The 18,344-nt window shown below is 35.8% G+C and overlaps 1 protein-coding gene across 4 annotated transcripts in view; it reads right to left on the bottom strand.

The window, feature by feature from the left end:
• NBEA (neurobeachin) overlaps positions 1-18,344 on the bottom strand; it is a 486,311-nt gene that overhangs the window by 179,958 nt on the left and 288,009 nt on the right. For all 4 annotated transcript variants that reach the window (XM_054387432.1, XM_054387415.1, XM_054387443.1 and 1 more), the window contains one exon: positions 6,123-6,247. In XM_054387432.1, the coding sequence (XP_054243407.1) occupies positions 6,123-6,247 (125 nt within the window). The remainder of the gene's footprint in view (positions 1-6,122; positions 6,248-18,344) is intronic.

Here is an 18,344-nt window from a genome sequence, read left to right as displayed (position 1 = left end):
GTCTCTTCTCCCCGGCAACCAGCACCAGAACAACAGGACACAGTCTCAAGCTGCACCAGGGGAAGTTTAGGCTCGAGGTGAAGTGAAAGTTCTTCATGGAGAGAGTTGTTAGCCGTTGGAATGTGCTGCCCAGGGAGGTGGTGGAGTCACCATCCCTGGAGGTGTTCAAGAGGGGATTGGACATGGTACTTGGTGCCATGGTTTAGTAGTCACGAGGTCTTGGATGACAGGTTGGACTTTGATTATCCTTGAGGTCTCTTCCAACCTTATTGATTCTGTGATTCTGTGAGGAGTTTCTCTAGAGCTACAGTTACTGAAAGTTCATCTTGGTACATTTTTTTTTAACATTAAGGATCTTCACAAATTGATATTTTTCTTTAGGGCCCATAGGACACATAGAATCCCTGTTCTGAAGACAGTTCCTGGTTTGAGTATAAGTTCCCATGGATTTCAGACTCTCAGTTTTATAGCAAGAAACCTCACAGTCTTTCTTTTAAGGCAGCACTTGAAGCTAAATGTTCTGGGAATAAATTCCTTCAGCAGCCTGAAAGAATCCTGACCACAATTAACTGAAAGTCTGTCAAAATCCAGCTGCTTTCACGAAAGCAGATTTCATATTCAAACATTTCAGATTTCAAAACCTGATGCTTTTTTAACTGTTTGTATAAGAAAACCATATTTCTGATGAAGAGCTCACAGAGCATTTACTGAAACTTAGAGCACTAACAAGTCCCAGAAGCAGCCATATACAGTCTGCTTCAACTAGAACTACTCTTGAAATAAGGTTGTTAATTAAATGTCCAAATGTGTAACGGAATGAGTAACTTCAAGTAGGCAAATTCAAAAGCAATTGTCATACTGCACATATAAATCATATTTGTAGCTTTTTTTTTCAAACCTGAATGTATTATATAGTACATTACGAATCTATTTTTTTAATTAAATTTTTATTCTAAGCATTGAACATCTGTCACAACAATGAGCTTATCAGGCCAAATATTCTTGAGCACAGACTCTAGAAGTATTTGACCAGCTTATATATATGTTTAGAACAAGGGCACCAAATTATTCATGACAGTTTCTTCCAGTGCAATCTAGAAGATGTGTCCTTTCTTGGACCCCCCTCTATGCAAATGGTTTGTGGACCACAATCCTGAAAGACTGAAGGACCAAAGCTTAATAAATTATCTATTTTGCTCTTAACATGACCTTTGTGGAGCTGCATTCTGTCTCGCTGGCAGGGTGGTACAGTAGTGTCTCATCTATACTAATCTCCAATGACTGTAAACTGTTAAGGTGATTAACCAGAAGAGACAGCTCTTTCACCACATGTACAGAATCACTGTGAATTGGGTCATATCTGCATATTTCATGCATTTATTGGTAGCAAAATCTGGAAAAGGGAAGCAAAATTTATCGTATTTTATACAATCTTCTTTTTTTTTTTTTCTTCTTTTCAGTCTACAATTCAATCATTTAGATTGAAACTCAGTCTAAACTTAAGAACTCTTTAAAATCCATTGACACTATAAAATTAATACTCTACTAAAAGTTTCCAGGTATTTCAAAAACCCATTATAGCTTGCTCTTTGATACTGCAGTAAGTTTCCCTTCAGCTTTACAAAAGGGAAAAATTAATCTTTATTTTTATTCAAGTAAGAATTGAAAACAAAAGAGCACAGCAGAGACAATGATGACCTCATTATGCTTGCATTTTAAATCTAGATATGAAAATAATTTTTAACAGATTACAAACAAATCCAATGCCTAATATCAAAATCTTAGAAATGGAGACTAATCCAAAGTGAAAAATTCTCCAATCCATCTCCTGTAAATGCTGCTGTGACCTCAACATACTTACAGTCTCAAAGGACACAGCTAAGTATACAGTCACAGAAATAAACTGTAATTTTTCACACAGTTGTATAGTCATAGAAATAAATAGTAATTTTTCATTGTATTTTTTTAGCTTTTCGAATTTAACATTTGTTACTTCTCTAAAAAAATATAGATCACAGGCACAGCTTTCACTTCCAAGACACTTCTATTCCTTGATGACTGCATTATATAATTACAGTATCCAACACATCTGACATCAACTCTGATTCCATAGTAGAGTAGCTGTAGAGCACTTTTTTATTTATCAAGGTCATATCTTGATGGCTGCGCAAGCTTAGATAAATCAGGTGTTAAGCAGGCACATCTCCAAGGAATCTGGAAATTCTCTCATCTGCAATCCTCAGCGTATCCTATTATTTACTGCCAAAGAAATGACTGATTAATTTTGTCATCTTTGCTCTGCGATTTTTGCTCAGCTGAAACTGCCTGCCCTCTTCTGCAATGCCTGATCAGACCTATTTAAGTTGATGCCTTTGATCGCAGACACTGAGGAGCTTGCTGACTTAGGCTTTGACTAAACATTCCTCCACTGCAATATTCATGCACAAAATCCTAAATGATAACTGACAGTCAATGTAGATAACAAAAACTTGGAAGATATTTCCACTATTTTACTGACATTAGCTTTACTTGTACTAGAGATATCAGTCAAGATGAAAACTTGCTATTAATATGACAAAAACACAACAAATTTTCCTTTGATGAACAGTTTATTTCTCACAAAGTATCTGCTTTGAATTCTTTCTGAAGTATCATACTTAGTTTTGGAAGCTGGGGGCATTTTACTATCAAACTGTTCCAAACAAAATTATCAAAACAAAGCTAATAAAAATAACAAAAACTAAAACAAAACCAAAAGCAAAAAAGCCCCAAAGAACAACACAATGAAAGTTAAGCCCTATGAAAAAAGATCTGCCTTCAGCTCTTTATTAATCACATTCCAACACCAGAGGCTAAAAGTACGTCAAACTGCACCAAATCCTTTTCACATGACAACCTCATAAATTATTCAACTCATTAGGAACACCAAAAGGCATAAAAATAACATCAGTGTTAAGGATGTTTTCTTAGAGAGAAAGGTCAGCTAAAAGTTTTAGTATCAAAATCCAAAGGCTTAAGCCTCTGAAAAGTATCTAGATAAGACCATGAATTATAACATTAAAGCACACTGCTTTAAAATTCCATATGTTAATTTACTGTCTCCAAAATTAGTATAATTTATTTGAACTCTGCAAACAAGACAACTTCAGTCTATTGTAATTTTTATGCAACCATCAAGTTTGATGCATACCTCCTCCAAACACACCTGAACTTTAACCTTGACATATCTTCAATGCACTAACAGGTGAGTGGTGTGAAATTATACAGAAACTATCCAATATGAAACTCTAACTATTTATGTCTTTCTGTCTCTTTTGGTTGTAGCTTTGTCTTGCAGTGTAGCTTTACCAAGCACCTGTCCCTGGCACTAAACACAGAAACTACATAAAGGGAGGTAGGCTGAAACAGTTTAAGTCCAACTTGTATTATATTTCTCATAAAAAAAAAAAAACAAACAAAACTATTTCCAGCATTCTCCAAGTACAGTCTTCTCCCAAAGATACAACATTCCCGTTATAAAGGCATGAAACAAAGCCAAAGTAAATGGAAAGCTCCTGCTATTAAAATAACCCCAAACCCAAAACAGGATAATGTCAAGGTTTAAAACTTTGTAATAGTTCTTCCTGTTTCAATGCTAGTTCAAGATCCCAAATGAAAAATACCAATAAGAACATTTTGAATGGTTTTTACACCTTTATGACACATAAAGCCCATGGTTTTGCAGACCTGTACAAAAGCAGTAGTTTAATTAGCATGGGTTTGCCTTGCCTCTCATCTCTATTTTGATGTTTTGGAAGAATGTGGAGAAAATAACCCTTTGTCAAATATGCAGTATTGTATACTACTGGGAAAAATGTCTTCTTTAACCCAACTTAGGAACAATTTATGACCTTAAGTCCTGCATACGATAGTTTTCATGCATAAGTAAATATTAACATATACTAGTATAGTGGTAGGGCCAAACGGGCCCAGCACAAATCCATACAGGTCCTGATGTGTCTAGACACGGTCCCTTTCTTCCCCCTCCTTCCTGCAGATGATAGGGTAACATGGGAAAAGGGACAGGACCTAACGTGTCTGGTAAACAAGTCTCCTTCTGGGGTAAGAGCACCTGTACTGGCCACTGCTTCTCCCAGACCAGGACTATGTTTCTGCCTTTTATGGCCACAGCCTGGCAGAGTCCCTTTCCATTGGGTAACTGTCTGCTGGCTTCAGTTGCCCTATTGGCCCAATTGAATCTTGGGCAAGATATATACACAGGCTGATTTGGAGTTGCCTTGCCTTGCCTGCACGGACCTGCCTTGCTTGAAGCTGTCTTGCCTCGAGTTGCCTGGTCCAGAGCCTGGGATGGAAGTCAGAAGCCTACCCACTGCAAGCTAGAGAAGCCACGAGCCTTAGCAGCCGGAGCCAAGCCTTACTTCCCTTGCAACTAGAATTTTGCCATGCTTCAGTCTTCCTGGGAAAGCCAAGAGTCCGTCATGAGAAACGTTGTAAACAGCCTGCCATCCTGCTGGAGCCAGACCAGCATCAGCAACCACATGGCATTCCTGCCAGCAACCAGCCATGCTTAGCACACGACAGCACCCCAAAAGCCTCAACGGCTAATATACAGCAGCAGCACCCCCACATTTGGGGTAGAACCTTTAGTGAGTAATTTATTCATTGCCTCCTTGACTTAATGGTTCTTGTCGAGTCTCCCCCACTCTAGCTGAGCGCCATATTGCTCCCGGGGATTCTCTCTTTCTGTTATTCTGTTATCCCAGTTTGCATAAAATTGTTGAAATAGTTGTATTTGCCTAGATATTGCACATTCCCACTGTAAATATATATATTCCAACCGTACATCGAACCTATTTGATACATTTTTGACATTTTTTGTAATAATAAAGTTATTAATATTTTTATTAATATCCATATTTGCCACATCTTAATTATAAATTCATAAATTCATAACAACTAGTTGGTATAACTGCACACACAGATTTTCATTTATATGTCTAACTTTGTTTGAATCCCTGCTATCCGCCTCAACAACCTGCAAAGTTCATGAAATGCATAGGTCATGCAATGCTAGTTTTGTATTTATCATATTGAGAACTTCTGGCAACATTAGCCTTTGTCTACACATCAGCTGAAAGGTTCAACTCCGTTTCTAACTTCTTTAGGATTTGTTTCCAGTGTGGCAGGTTGCCTTTTTTTTTTTTTTTTTTTAACAACAACAAAAGGACAGAAAAAACATCTTAGTATTCTTTTAAAGAGTCCTGTGTAATAAATTAGGGACATACCCCGTTTTAAATATGAGAAAATTACTTTAGACTTTTGGAGCTCTCTGGTTCATTTTGCTGTCACTAGGAGTCAATAAACATATACAAATTTTAGACGACAAAAGGGAATTTTTAAGCTTGTTCCTCTTTTCTCTTTTACACTCCAGCTGTCTCTCCATGAAAATCATACTTCCATCTAAATCTTCAGTTCCTAGACTGAAGCTCCTACCTAGTCAGTTTACCACTCAAATCACAAACTTTGTAATAGTTTATAAATCAGATTTCTTCATGTTTTAATGCTAGTTCAATATAAAAATCAAAAATACAAATCAGTAAGAATTTTGAAGGGTTCTCATACTGGTATAATGCATAAAGCCCATGCTTTTGTTTAAATTACTATAAACAAGTTCTTATGTATTTAATGATTAGCAGAAAACATATATTTGGCTGAGATTATGGATGCCAGAATAAAAAATTTTCAAAACCAGTTAATTCCTCGTTCATGGCAACTCTCCAATGGAACTATTACAACAGATTAGTTTGATGGCCTAGCAGTTTTGTTCTGTCACTCCGGAGAGACAAGTTTAGTTTCTTTTACGAGTGTTTCAAAATTAGTGTTTGGGAATGCTAAAGAGGTACAGTGTGAATCCTTTGGGAATGATAAAAAAATAACAGCCCACAAGCTCAAGTCTTCTGGTTCATTAAAGTGTGAGAATTGAAATAATTCCTTTTCTAAAAAGATATCGTCCTAGGAATTCTCAGCACTGTCCTTAGAAAAGAAGGGATACAATCCTCACAGATTCATGGACGTCAAGAAAACATCATAAGGTATATTTTTAAGTAGGAGTTAGTACTGACCATATTCCACAGCAGCTTTTAGAAGAGCATCAGAATGAGTAGACCCAAAAGCATTGCGAACAAATCGCCTCCGTCGGCGCAAATCGTCCTCCCAGTAATCCAAGCGCCAGAAGTCATGCAGTTGGCTATGGAATAAGGAACACACACATGAGCACCTACCACAGCCTGAACTGTATTTACAAACATTATAGTACAATTTCACTGCTCCTTTTTTCTATTTCAAGAACACGGTCTTGTAAAAACACATGTTACTAAAACTTAGAGTATTCTAATGTTTCTTTACATGCATTTATATATTATAAACTTCAGCACTGCCTGTCTCAAAATGTTCTGCCTGCTGCTAAAAACATTAATCACACTGAGCCCATTAACAAATGCAGCATCAAATTACAAGTATTAATGGCACAGCTTGCCTTCTTTTACAGTGTTTTTAACAAGGCTTGTAAATCATAGAATGGACCTCAGTGCAAATAGTTTGCAATTTAATGACTATGGTCCCTTAGCAGACTGAACTTAGAAGTATAAAATATTGCCCACTTGAATTTTGTGGAACTATGATTAAACTAATGTGCTGAAATATTCATTGAAATAATTCCCCACTGCCCCTAGCAACCTGAGAAAATTGCAGTTTTATTCATTATTAATAACACTGAATTAGAGCTGCAAAAAAATTCCACCATGTGGTAATTGTCTTGGTAAATTATTATTCCAGCACTAACGGAGTACTAGGATGATTTTATAGCTTCCAGCTAATACAAGCCATTAACAACCATGGCCATCTTTGCGTTACATTGCCTTTTTACATTCAAAAGCAGTATTAAAGTTCTGTAGAGTGATATAAACCATTGTTAATCTGTTTTCAAGTCAAAACATACACACATGTAATAATCTGGTAAAAGAAATAACCAGGTCCACTTTCAGACAACTTCTTGACCTCATCAACACTAACATCTCCCACACCAATTTTACAAGTGTGCTGCAAAATATTTGGCCAAAGATGTATTTTAAGACAATATTTACAAAAATGTTTGGATTACTATCCAAATGGAAAAATAACAAATACTCAAAATGTTTGTGGATGCCTATTATCATCAAATTCATGAATACACCATGCACTTAAAGTGCTTCTGGAGACCATGACCTTGCAGACCATAACTAGGGAATCACTGCCTTCAGCCAGTCATTTTCAATTTATCTGCACAACCCTTGCAGTGCAGGGTCAAAAGGCAGATGAAACAAAAGAGAAAAGTTTTTCACTCACAAGTATGGACTATGTCTTTGCTGGATTTTTCTAGGTGTTACTTAAGCCACTGTTTTTTGTATTGCCTTCATTTTGCCAAGCTATCTGCTGGTAGCCATTTCCAGAGGAAATGCAAGAATATGCTAATGTTGAAACTGACCTTTACAATTTTCACACTTAACCACTTTTTTTTTAATGCTTGCATGAGTGCTTATCCTACTTTACTAACTGCTGTCATGAGACCTGGATCAGTTCTGCAGGGTACAGCACCAAGGGCAGTGGATGTAGCAGCATACTTTCTAGCCACTTACAAATTTTCAGAAGCAGCACGCCACCATTTTTAGTCAGTGTTGTATATTTTTTTTCATCCTGAATGACATTTTCACTGTATGTTGAGTCTGTGTGGAGGTGCTACTTTCGTTGCCTTCTTGCAGGACAGGCATTTTACTTATCTACAAGTTGTGAGAAGGCATCTAAGGAGTTTAGTGGGAGCTGCTTCCTCACTGGGAACAATTCAGAGCAGCTTGTGTAAAGCTGAGACAGTGACTCTGAGCTTGATGGTGGGAAAACACATCATTAATGGCCTGGCCTACATGCTATGAGACAGAAATATCTTGCTACCGTGAGTGTCAATTATCTTTTGATAAGTAAAATAGCTCACTTTAGGTTTGTACTCTGATACAGTTTTTAGCTCACAGATGTCGTGTTAGCCTGAAGTATCAGTCCATCATTTCTCCTACAGTGATCACTGAATAATTTTATTGCAACTGCTAAATCCCCTTGACCCTTATGTGATATGAATGCAAAATGGGCAGACCACTGCCCCATGGTTTAAAAGACAAAGCTTAAAGACTCCTTGTGTACTCCAAATTTATCTTTTGAACTGAAAATATCAAAGATAATCCTAAAAGTTTTCTATCACAGTGATTTTTTTTGAAAGGCAAGAAACTTTTCCGTTTTAATTTCATCCAAGAGTAGGTCATGATGGGACAGGAGTAAAGATATTAAATGAAAACTCATTTAAAGACAAGAGTTCTCTGAAATGGTATTTGTCTCAGTAACAATAATAACACTGTTAGATTGATAAGAATGATACAACCATGTAAGAACTAAAAACTTTTAACAAAATTAGGAAATACTCAGAGACTTAAAAAATTACATTTGTAATTTATGTGTTTAATCTAGAAATTCAATAATTTCATTAATCAGTCTGAAGAATACTGTATATCCTCAGCAGAAAGTAGAACAGGTTTTTAAGTCACTATTTTAATGAAGTGCTAAGTAAAGAAGTGATGAAATTGTCAGAGGATAAAGTCTGTTTTGGGGATTCAAAAGAGGTCACGAGTTCACCAGGGATCAAAGTCTGAAACGCATACTAATGGTGCAAAACACAAAAATTGAAATAATAGAATGCAAACCTTATTCCTAACCACAAATTATATGGCCTTTGAAAACACAACTGAAACTTCGTCTTAGAGTTTTCTACAGGAATATGTTATTACATACTTCTGGATACTGGGAAACGGTATATGAATCATAAAAAAAAGTTTTCTAAATCTTAGTCAGTTACTCTCAGATTTACCCTTGACTCTTTCAGCAACATCTTTAACAAAAAGAGGAGATACTGTCTCCTACCCTACTGTTAGCAAGAAAGCAGACACTTGAAAAGCTGATGTCTATATTTATAGTTTTGAATGGTTGAGTTTCATCACTTGCATTATAGACAGAAAACTGAGTGGGATTTTCCTAAAAAGTTGTATTATTGCATCTTTGGATTAGATTAAAAACAGTAGCACGTAGTAGACTGAGGCCACAAGCTCAAGCCTGAAATTAAGTTTAACCTGCTTTAAAAGCCCAGAACTCTGGACAGAATCAGTATTAAATTGTCTAGCTCTTAGATTAGAGTACTTTAGAAATACTTATATTCTAATCCTGTGCATATGATTCAGGCTTTATTTTTTTCTAGGAATTTAGTTATCTGTTAGGTAGTTCCAAATGACAACTGCAAATCAAACAGAACTACGCTTCCTAATGCTTCCACAAGTCAGTCTTAGAAGACAGCAGGTCTGCAAATTGTCCATATCTATTTCTGCTACAGCCCATTTTTCCTAGAAGTAACTTGACTAAATCAAGTCATCTCAGTAATTTATTTCTACTAGAAGTATAACATCTCAAAAAGCTCTACTTTTTGTAATCATGTATATTATTAATAATCCTTATTTCCATAGACAACTATATTATATGTAATTTTTCATCCCCCCTTACCTTATACTACTTAAGTGACATTTTTGAATCAAGTTTTTTGAATAAGTGCATATTAAGCATGTTATAATGATTTTTTTTAACAACTAAAAGTTTATAGCATCATTCATGACCCATTTCTACAGACTTAAAAAAAAAGAGAAATATTTCTCTTTAAACGAACAATTATTTAAAATGCACCTCAAAACACAAGACCCAAAGACGTTTGCAACGTGAGTTTGTCAAGATAATTTCCCTACAAACAGTAACATAATCTAATATAAACCTTTCTCATTCTTATAATGAAGGCTGGCATGAAACCAGTGATATCACAAGGCTACTAATGATGCAAAACTTTATTTGGAGAGGTGTACACATTGCAAAATTCATCCTAGACTTCAGATGTGCTGTATTTCATATAGTTAATACAGACACTACATGTCTAAGTTCTATTTTACTACAGTTATTAAAAGGGTTACAAAATCTGTTTCACGACCACTGTCATCACTGCTGTCCACTTAGCAGCTTGCTGTGTATGCCCTCCCATTTCAAACAGCATTTTATCTTGTTAAAGGCCAGCATTGGATGGAAAGGCAAAACGGTATTATGCTACTCCAGACAGCCAAGGGAGACCTAGAGAAAACATCTTTGAAATATCCCAAAAGCAACACTTTGAACTGCCCAGAATTCTGTATATTAATCTATTACCATACCACACACAACCCTTCCATATATCTGGGGACAAATATTAATGAGAAAGGACTAAAGGATAGCCCAAACTACTACCCTCTCAGAGGTGAAATTGTGTAGCACTCTGTCACGAAAACAACTATAGCAATATCAAGCCAGCTTGCCCAGCAAAGTTCTTTCTGCTTTTTCACAACATCTATAGAGCTTGGCATTTTTTAAAGATAATTTTTGATTTTCTGTTAACTCTTATGGCTCCTATTATGGGAACATATTTTTCTTTTACTTGTGAATATGAGCTGTCCTGAACAGCAAGCCTTTGTCCACCTTGTGGGCAGCAAGCATCGGAGACAGCAGCTCCATGGCTCTGAAAACCAGTCTGTGTTCATATACAAATGCAGTTTGTTCTGTGTCACTTACAGATGCAGCAACTAGAGGCAAATACAAACACAGTGGCAAGTAGCAGTACACATGTCCATAAAAGATCCTCAGAATGCAGACCAAAGGATGGGCTGCCAGATGGAAGAGATTAAGTTTGAATATGTTAATGAAGAGGAACAAGCCTGCAGGCATGGGGGAAGGGGAAAAAGTTGTTTGGAAAAAAGAGATTGGTCACAGAACTGGAAGGATATCAGAGAATCCATATTTTTTGTAATACTGGGAAACTGCATAGAAAAGGCAAGGAAAGTATGATTTATAATTTCAAGAATTAGTCCTGGTCATTTTTACATAACATATTTTAAAAAGGAAAAACGATTCTTTCCGCAGTATGAAATTATTACTCTGTTTTGAAGAACAAGAAAAAATGCTTATTGGTAAAGTGTAAAGTATTTTCACAAGGTAAAAATGAAGAAGAGAAAAATTGTAACATTAAATAAAAAAAAACCCCAAACTAAGAAAACTCAAAATAAAAAAAAATACAAATTATTGCTTTTGCAATATTTTTTACAGTTAAAAAATACAAGCCAAAATATAAACCTATATGCTAGAAGATCTAAGTAGTAAAAGTCTTCTCTACTAACAAAGGAGCAAATACTATTCAGAAATGGCATAGTAACAGATACAACACTTGTATTAAAGTTTTTCTGACTGTTCTTGAAACAGAAACAGTTGATTTTATCAAGATGATGAGACAGATAGGTAAAAATCACTTCCCACATTATAATGATGAAAAGACAACAAAGTTGTTGTACATGAACAGAAACAAATATCAGAAGTCTTAGCTAACATAACTACTGTAGTTACCCCACACAAAAAGATTTTTTTCTAGTGAAAAAAATTACTCATCTCCATTATATTTTTCCAAAGACCATGCTAGAGAATCCCAGAAATAAAATTAGAAATACTGAAGACTAAGAAAAACACTAAACAAGTAATAATAATAAATACTGGAACTAGTAAGACAGAGAATAAAGATGTTCATGAACCTGAGAAACATCTAATACATTGAAAATTGATAGTTTAAAAAAATTTTTAGGCATTCTTAGAAACTTCTTAATTTTCTCTTAAGTACATATGCATAATTATTACTGTTAAACATCAGAGTATTTGTCAGTCTCAGCATAGAAAGAAGTCTCAGAGATTATCATTTAAATAGAAAGATGCTGAAAGAGAAAATGAAGTAATATCTAATATTTTAATTTTTTTTTTTTTAAGAATATGATATTGAGTGATTAAATCCTTGTGTGAGAAATTTCATACTCTTGAAAGAAGCTGGGTGGACATGTCCTAGGGAAGTCACATGGATGAATATAGATTACTGGAAATGGGGCTACAAGACATAGGGTATCAGCAGAATACATAGCAGCTTTTATGCCCACAAACTAGTGAAGCAAGAAGACAACAGCAGGAAGAAAAGCCACGAAGAGGAACATAAGCTGATGGAGAAGGCACTGGCAATACATACTGGGGGATGGTGATTATGGCAGAGAGCAAACAAGGGATATCTAGGCTGTTGGTTAGAGATAGCATTTCCTAAGGCATGGCTCTGCATTTATCTTGTATTTGTAACCAGTGCAGCAAACTAGCATGGGTAGAAATGAGCGAGCTCCCTGTGAATTTGGTTAAGCAGTTAAGAGTCCTGGACACTGACAGCTGGAGGAGATGGGTGGAGAGTACAGCAGTCAAGCTAGATGACATACATTCCAGCGGCATGGCTAGGCAGCATGCCAGCGCCACTGTATTTACAGGTGTCACGAGAGATGAGAAGTATTTTTGTACCTCCTGTGAAGGGCTGACAAAACGTGAAAAATTAAAGTGAGAAGAGACATGAGACAGGAATGATTGGTGAAATTTCAGGAGGAATGTAGACAAAGTCAGAGCCCTAAAAATGGTAATGGACTTGATAGAAAAATAATAGGGTCTAACCAATAGATAATAGCCATTAGAGTAATTTTACTGGAACAGGGGTGAAGGACTGATTAAAAGACTTCTTCTGGCATATATTCCATAATACTGTGAAATGAGAAACCATTAATACAACAGGTAAGGAGGAAAAGAAATTGAAAAGCATACTTGAAGGGTCTGAAATATAATTATTGATTGAAGAACAAAAAGGAACACTGAACTGTAAAAAATAGAGAAATGGTAAGTTTGCAAGAAACAGATGTGAGAATAAAGTAATGACTATGGAAACCAGTGGAAGAGAAATAACTGTGAAAGGGGTTGGGAAGAGAACAAAATCCCTGTGAAAAATCATGGATGCATAAATGGATAAATACTGGGTTATCAAGAATATATGTTAGAAAATCCATTATATTTTGAGGCATTAATTTGAGCTAATTTTATTTAATGCAGTGAACTCCAAACCCCTGTGAAGTTTAGGGCTAATCTGTGGTGTTCTATAATTACTGTATGAAGAGGAAAAGGGGGAAAATGGTTCACTTTAACATGGCAATATATGCAGCACAAGTTAGCAGCAGACTAGGTTTCCCTGTAGAGATGGGAAAATGGTAAGAGTTTTTAAAATACAAAAGAAAAAGTTTTGAAGTTGTATACACTTGTGAAGGATGAATAGAATTCATAAACTTGGAAACTTCTAGAGAGATCAGTACTTGTGTGTTGTAGCTTTGCAAGCTTTGGGTGGAGGGGAAGGGTTTTCATGTGGACTTGGAAATAAGGGTGAAATAGAGCATGGAGGAACTCAAAATAACAGACAATACGATCATTAATCAGCAGAACCAGAGCAGAGAAGTCACCTTTGGAAAGCAAAAAGAAAACTGCCAACTCACTTTCTCTCCTATTATCATGTTACTAATGGTCTTGCATTAATAATGAAGGACAAGCTGAGAGGAAAAGAGAATTGGTTACAAATGAAGAGAGAGCAAAAACCCTGTGAATAGCCACCAAACTCCTGGAGAAGAATTTCCTAAGAACTGTGTTAAAGTGCAGCATCCTTTTCAGAAATGTGGAAGTGATTTATGTGTTTTTTATTCTCTTCTTAAGGCACTGGATAAAGGTATATTTAATAAATAGTCTCAAGGAAACACTCCAAGTTCTGAAACTTTTATGACTTAATTTCAGTGAACAAATTGAGGACACTGAAATTTGAAAGATGAAAAATTGAAAGAGGAAGCTGAAAACAGAAATCTCTCCAGATGTATTAACCTTCAGTTAGATGAGACATCAGAGAGGAGAGTAATGTCAGTAGATGTGAAAGAGAGGCTGTGCAAAAGAGATGTTTCTTTTATCTGTGGCAGGGAAATAAGACTGACTGTGCATAAAACTGTATGAGAAAAAAGCATAAGAAAAAGGCCTCTTAAAAAAAAAATGGAAATAACTCAAATGTCTAGAAAGTAAAACCAAAGTAAGTGGAATTTTTAAAGTTATTTGACTGATTTAACATAAAACAAAGTAATTCAAGATAACTTTCGCAAATCTATCCAGATATTACGACAGAATCTTAGAATTGCCTGGCTGAAAAAGACCTTAAGATCACTGAGTCCAATCATAACCTGTACAGACTGTAAAACAATGTCCCTAAGCTCCTCATCCACATGTCTTTTAAACACCATGCATGGTGATTCTAGCACTTCGCCTGACAGCCAGTTCCAGTGCTTGACAACACATTCCAGTGCTTGACAACCCTCTCAGTGAAGAAAATTTTCCTAATATCCAATCTAAATCTTCCCTGGTGCAACTTGAGGCCATTTCCTCTTGTCCTATCATTTGTTACCTGGGAAAAGAGGCTGGCCCCCACCTCACTACAACCTTTCAGGAACGTTGTAGAGAGCAATGAGATGTTCCCTCAGCCTTCTCTTCTCCTGGTTGAACAACCCCAGCTCCCTCAGCTGCTCCTCACAGGACTTGTGGTCAAGACCCCTCACTAGCCTTGTTGCTATTCTCTGGACATGCTCCAGCACATCAATGTCCTTCCTGTAGTGAGGGGCCCAAAATTGAACACAGTATTCACAAGGTGCATCATCACCAGTGCCAAAGTCAGGGGTAAGATCACTTCCCTGGTCCTGCTGGCCACACTATTCTGGATACAAGTCAGGATGCTGTTGACCTTCTTGGCTACCTGAGCATAGTCCTGGCTCATATTCAGTTGGCTGTCAACCAGTACCCTCAGATCCCTCTCTGCCAAGCAACATTCAAACCAGTCTTCTGTAGCCTGTAGCACGGGGTTTTTGTGACTGAGGTGTGGGACCCCACACTTGGCCATGGTGAACACAATGTTGAATGCCACCTACTATGTGTGATAGTAGGACACTACATGTAGTACAGCTAAATGAAGCAACACAATTTCCTGAAGTTTCACACTCAGTTCCTTTTAGTTAATCCAACAACACCGAATGAAAAACTGAAGCAATATAAAAAGTCATCAGCATTTGACTCATCAGAATCATAATGGGTTTATTTAATAACAAGATATTAATAATAACAGAATCCAAGTGCACCCAATTCTAGGAATAATAAATTGTATCCCTAGAAACAGTAAAATGCACTAATTTTTAAGGTTACTAAAATGAAAACATGTGTTTATCTTATTAAAAAAAAAAAGGAAAAGAAAGTGGTTGAAACAATAGTCTGTGGTTTAACTCAGATTTCTAGTTTGGAATCTTTATTCTATTTCAGAATATGTTGTCATCCCTCCAAACAAAGAAGAAACAATCCCTGCTAAGCCTCCAAAGGACTCAGACCTCCTTTTTAAAGTTTCAGATAAATGGAACTTTGGGTAAAGTTAATTTTGGAAAACATTTTGAAAGAATATACAGTATTTTAGGACATTTTAAATACATTTTTTTGGTTATACCATGCCATCTCAGCAGTGGTGTACCTACTAAGGTATCATAAGTATTGCCATGATGTCACAGTGTAACAAACTTCACGTATAGCAAACTCCAAGACGGAATAAATGCTGCATTGAGGTTGCCTCTCTCTTGACAGCAAAATGAGACAGAGAGAATGGCTTAGACAAGAAGCAGAACTGTAGATGGCTAAAGTTAAGTAAAAACTATTCCATGCTAAGTGTGCAGCTTTTCTTATTCAAAATGTAGAAATATCTTGAAGTTTAACTGACACAAAATGACCTAACAAATGATCTTCCAATTTCTGGAAAAAAAAATTACTTATTTTACATTTTAAGTATTGTATTTATTATAATATTAACTTACACACTCCTGGTGTGAAGAAATAGAGTATGAAAATAGAATAAAGTAAAATTTCAAAGTAAAATTTTTGAAGGATTCTATTATTTAGAAAATGAAAGGTGGAAAAAAAAATCAGATATTTTCATAGCAGCTTATACCATCATATTTTTTTCACCCAAAGACTTAACCAAAATACTGTTTTCTGATTAAAAAAGGTTTTAAAACAAAATTTTCATTCAACTCTTCTTCAGTTTATACAAGTATACCACCTGCTGGTAGCAATATAATTTTGCTTCTTAAGCATCTTGTCAGATTAAAAGAATAAAAGTGGGTGACCTCTGAACACAACAAACAGGAGTCCTCATACAGCTTTTTGTCAAAATCGGCAAGTATTGTGCCACTTTACAGCCATAATCCATAGGAAACCAGATGAACATCTCAGAAAATAACTTGCTTATCTTGATTTTTAAAATGTTGAATGCTGATTTAAACTAAATTGAAAATGTCTTAGGATAACTACTAGCTTTGCCATAAGGATTCTGGGTTTTGAGCAAGGTCAAACTTCTGTTCAGTTTTTCAGTCAAGAACATAAGAGTCAGAAGCACAGTGACTCAATTCTCTTTGTGGAAGGTGAACAACTGTTTGCAGAAAACCCAAATAAACTGATGTTATGACCACTGGGAAGTAAGAGAACTCCCTCTTGTAGCTATTCTTTGTCTCTCGTATAGCATTTTATCGTGCAACACCTTTCACAGAAATCCATTTAAAATAAACCCCAAAACCTCGTCCATCTAACTGTTCTGGGGTTTTCTTTCAGTATTATTTGCTTGGTTTAGATGTACTGGAAAGGGAAAGCAGAGAGAACAATTCATTCAAATCTCATACTCTCCGCCTTTGCCTTCTGTGTGAGAGTTGTTTTCTCTATTTAAATGATATCATATTTTGCTTCTGAGTGAAATGAACACAGACAGATTCTTTAAATAGCTTTCTCTACCTTTATTGGGAAAAAAATCTATCTTTCCTTTAAATTCTGAATAGCAATAATTCCACTGAATTAAGAAACCTCAATAAGAAAAGCTGGAGGTTAGGTCAACTTATTGGTCACATCACTCCCATACTGTCCACATCATCAGAATGCAGAAGTTCTAAGATTTTGCAGATGTTCTGATGAAGCAGGTGCTTTGAACAGGAAAGTCAATTTAGTCTGTATTTCAAGATTGTTACCCATCATAATAAATATATAATTAGGGACTTAGCTTCTAGAAAAAATCTGGGCTTTTGTGACTTATGTGCAATCATCAAAGAGTTAAGCACCAGCTAAAAGTTGCTTTAGTTAGGGTTAACATGAATAACTGAAAAAATAGTCCCAGGTTTTCAAAGTGGGTATCCAAAGTAAGAACTCTTGTGGAAGCTCTTGAAAACCTTGGTGCCTCACTGGCTTAAATATCAAACTCAGACCTGTAAGTAGGGATAATATATGTGTGACTGCTGATGAGGATGCTGCCCCAACTGTTTGCTCCATTCCACATGGATTTCTGGCTTTCTTGTGAAAGAACGCTTGAAGAAGTTACTGATCACACAAATTACAGTCCTGTTTCAAGGGAAGCCAGCAAGGGCTCATTATCACATTAGTGACTCCTGTTTGTCAAAGGCTATGGCATACAGGAACAGAAAATTTGTATCTCAAAGCCTTTAACTCAAAAAAAAAGTTTAAATATTTTTGAAGTGTTATTCTAAAATCAAGACCCATAGCTTTTATTATTTTTTAAATACTGTTTCTAAAAAAAAATATAATGAATTACTGTTTCAAACCTTTATACATTATTCAAGTTGCAACTGCTTAAAGAGAGCTAACTTATAAACCTGGCATTGAGATGAAATAATTAGTTTCCTGGAGGCCTATCAATGAACAGCAACAGTAATCAAAATCCAGTAAATAAATAAATAATGCAGTTTTACCTAGGCAATTATTTTGATTTCTATCATGCAGAGTGGTTTATTAAAATGCAAGTCTAATAATGTACTATTTTAACAGAATGATACTTTTGCTCAATGCTGTTTCAAGCCTGGTAATTGGAAATCTTTAAATTCAAAATTTATACAGGTCTGAAACTTTACACTTTTTGCAAGTTTTTAGGGATGGATTTCTTTTTTCTCTTAAGTGTCATCTGCAAGTGCAGTATAAGTTAGGACAAAGCACATATCTAACTTTAAATCTAATATTCTTAAGAATTAAAAGAAAGATACGCTGGCCCACTTAGTGGATATGTCTTGAGTGGTGTATAACAGTTATCCCTACCCACAAATGCAAATTGTATCAATGAAATAAACATTTGCCAAGTGGAATAGCCAGGAGTGCTACAGAATTTTAAATAGAGACTATGTTTACAATCAAATCAATGCTGAAGTAATCTTAACTTTGATCTTTTTTGTTCCTGGGAATTTTTTTGTAAGAGCTAAGAA

This window comes from Indicator indicator, chromosome 1 (genome assembly GCF_027791375.1).
Source record: "Indicator indicator isolate 239-I01 chromosome 1, UM_Iind_1.1, whole genome shotgun sequence".
Lineage (NCBI taxonomy): Eukaryota > Metazoa > Chordata > Aves > Piciformes > Indicatoridae > Indicator > Indicator indicator.
Note: the sequence above shows the minus strand (reverse complement) of the source record. Positions and strands in the feature narration are given on the sequence as shown.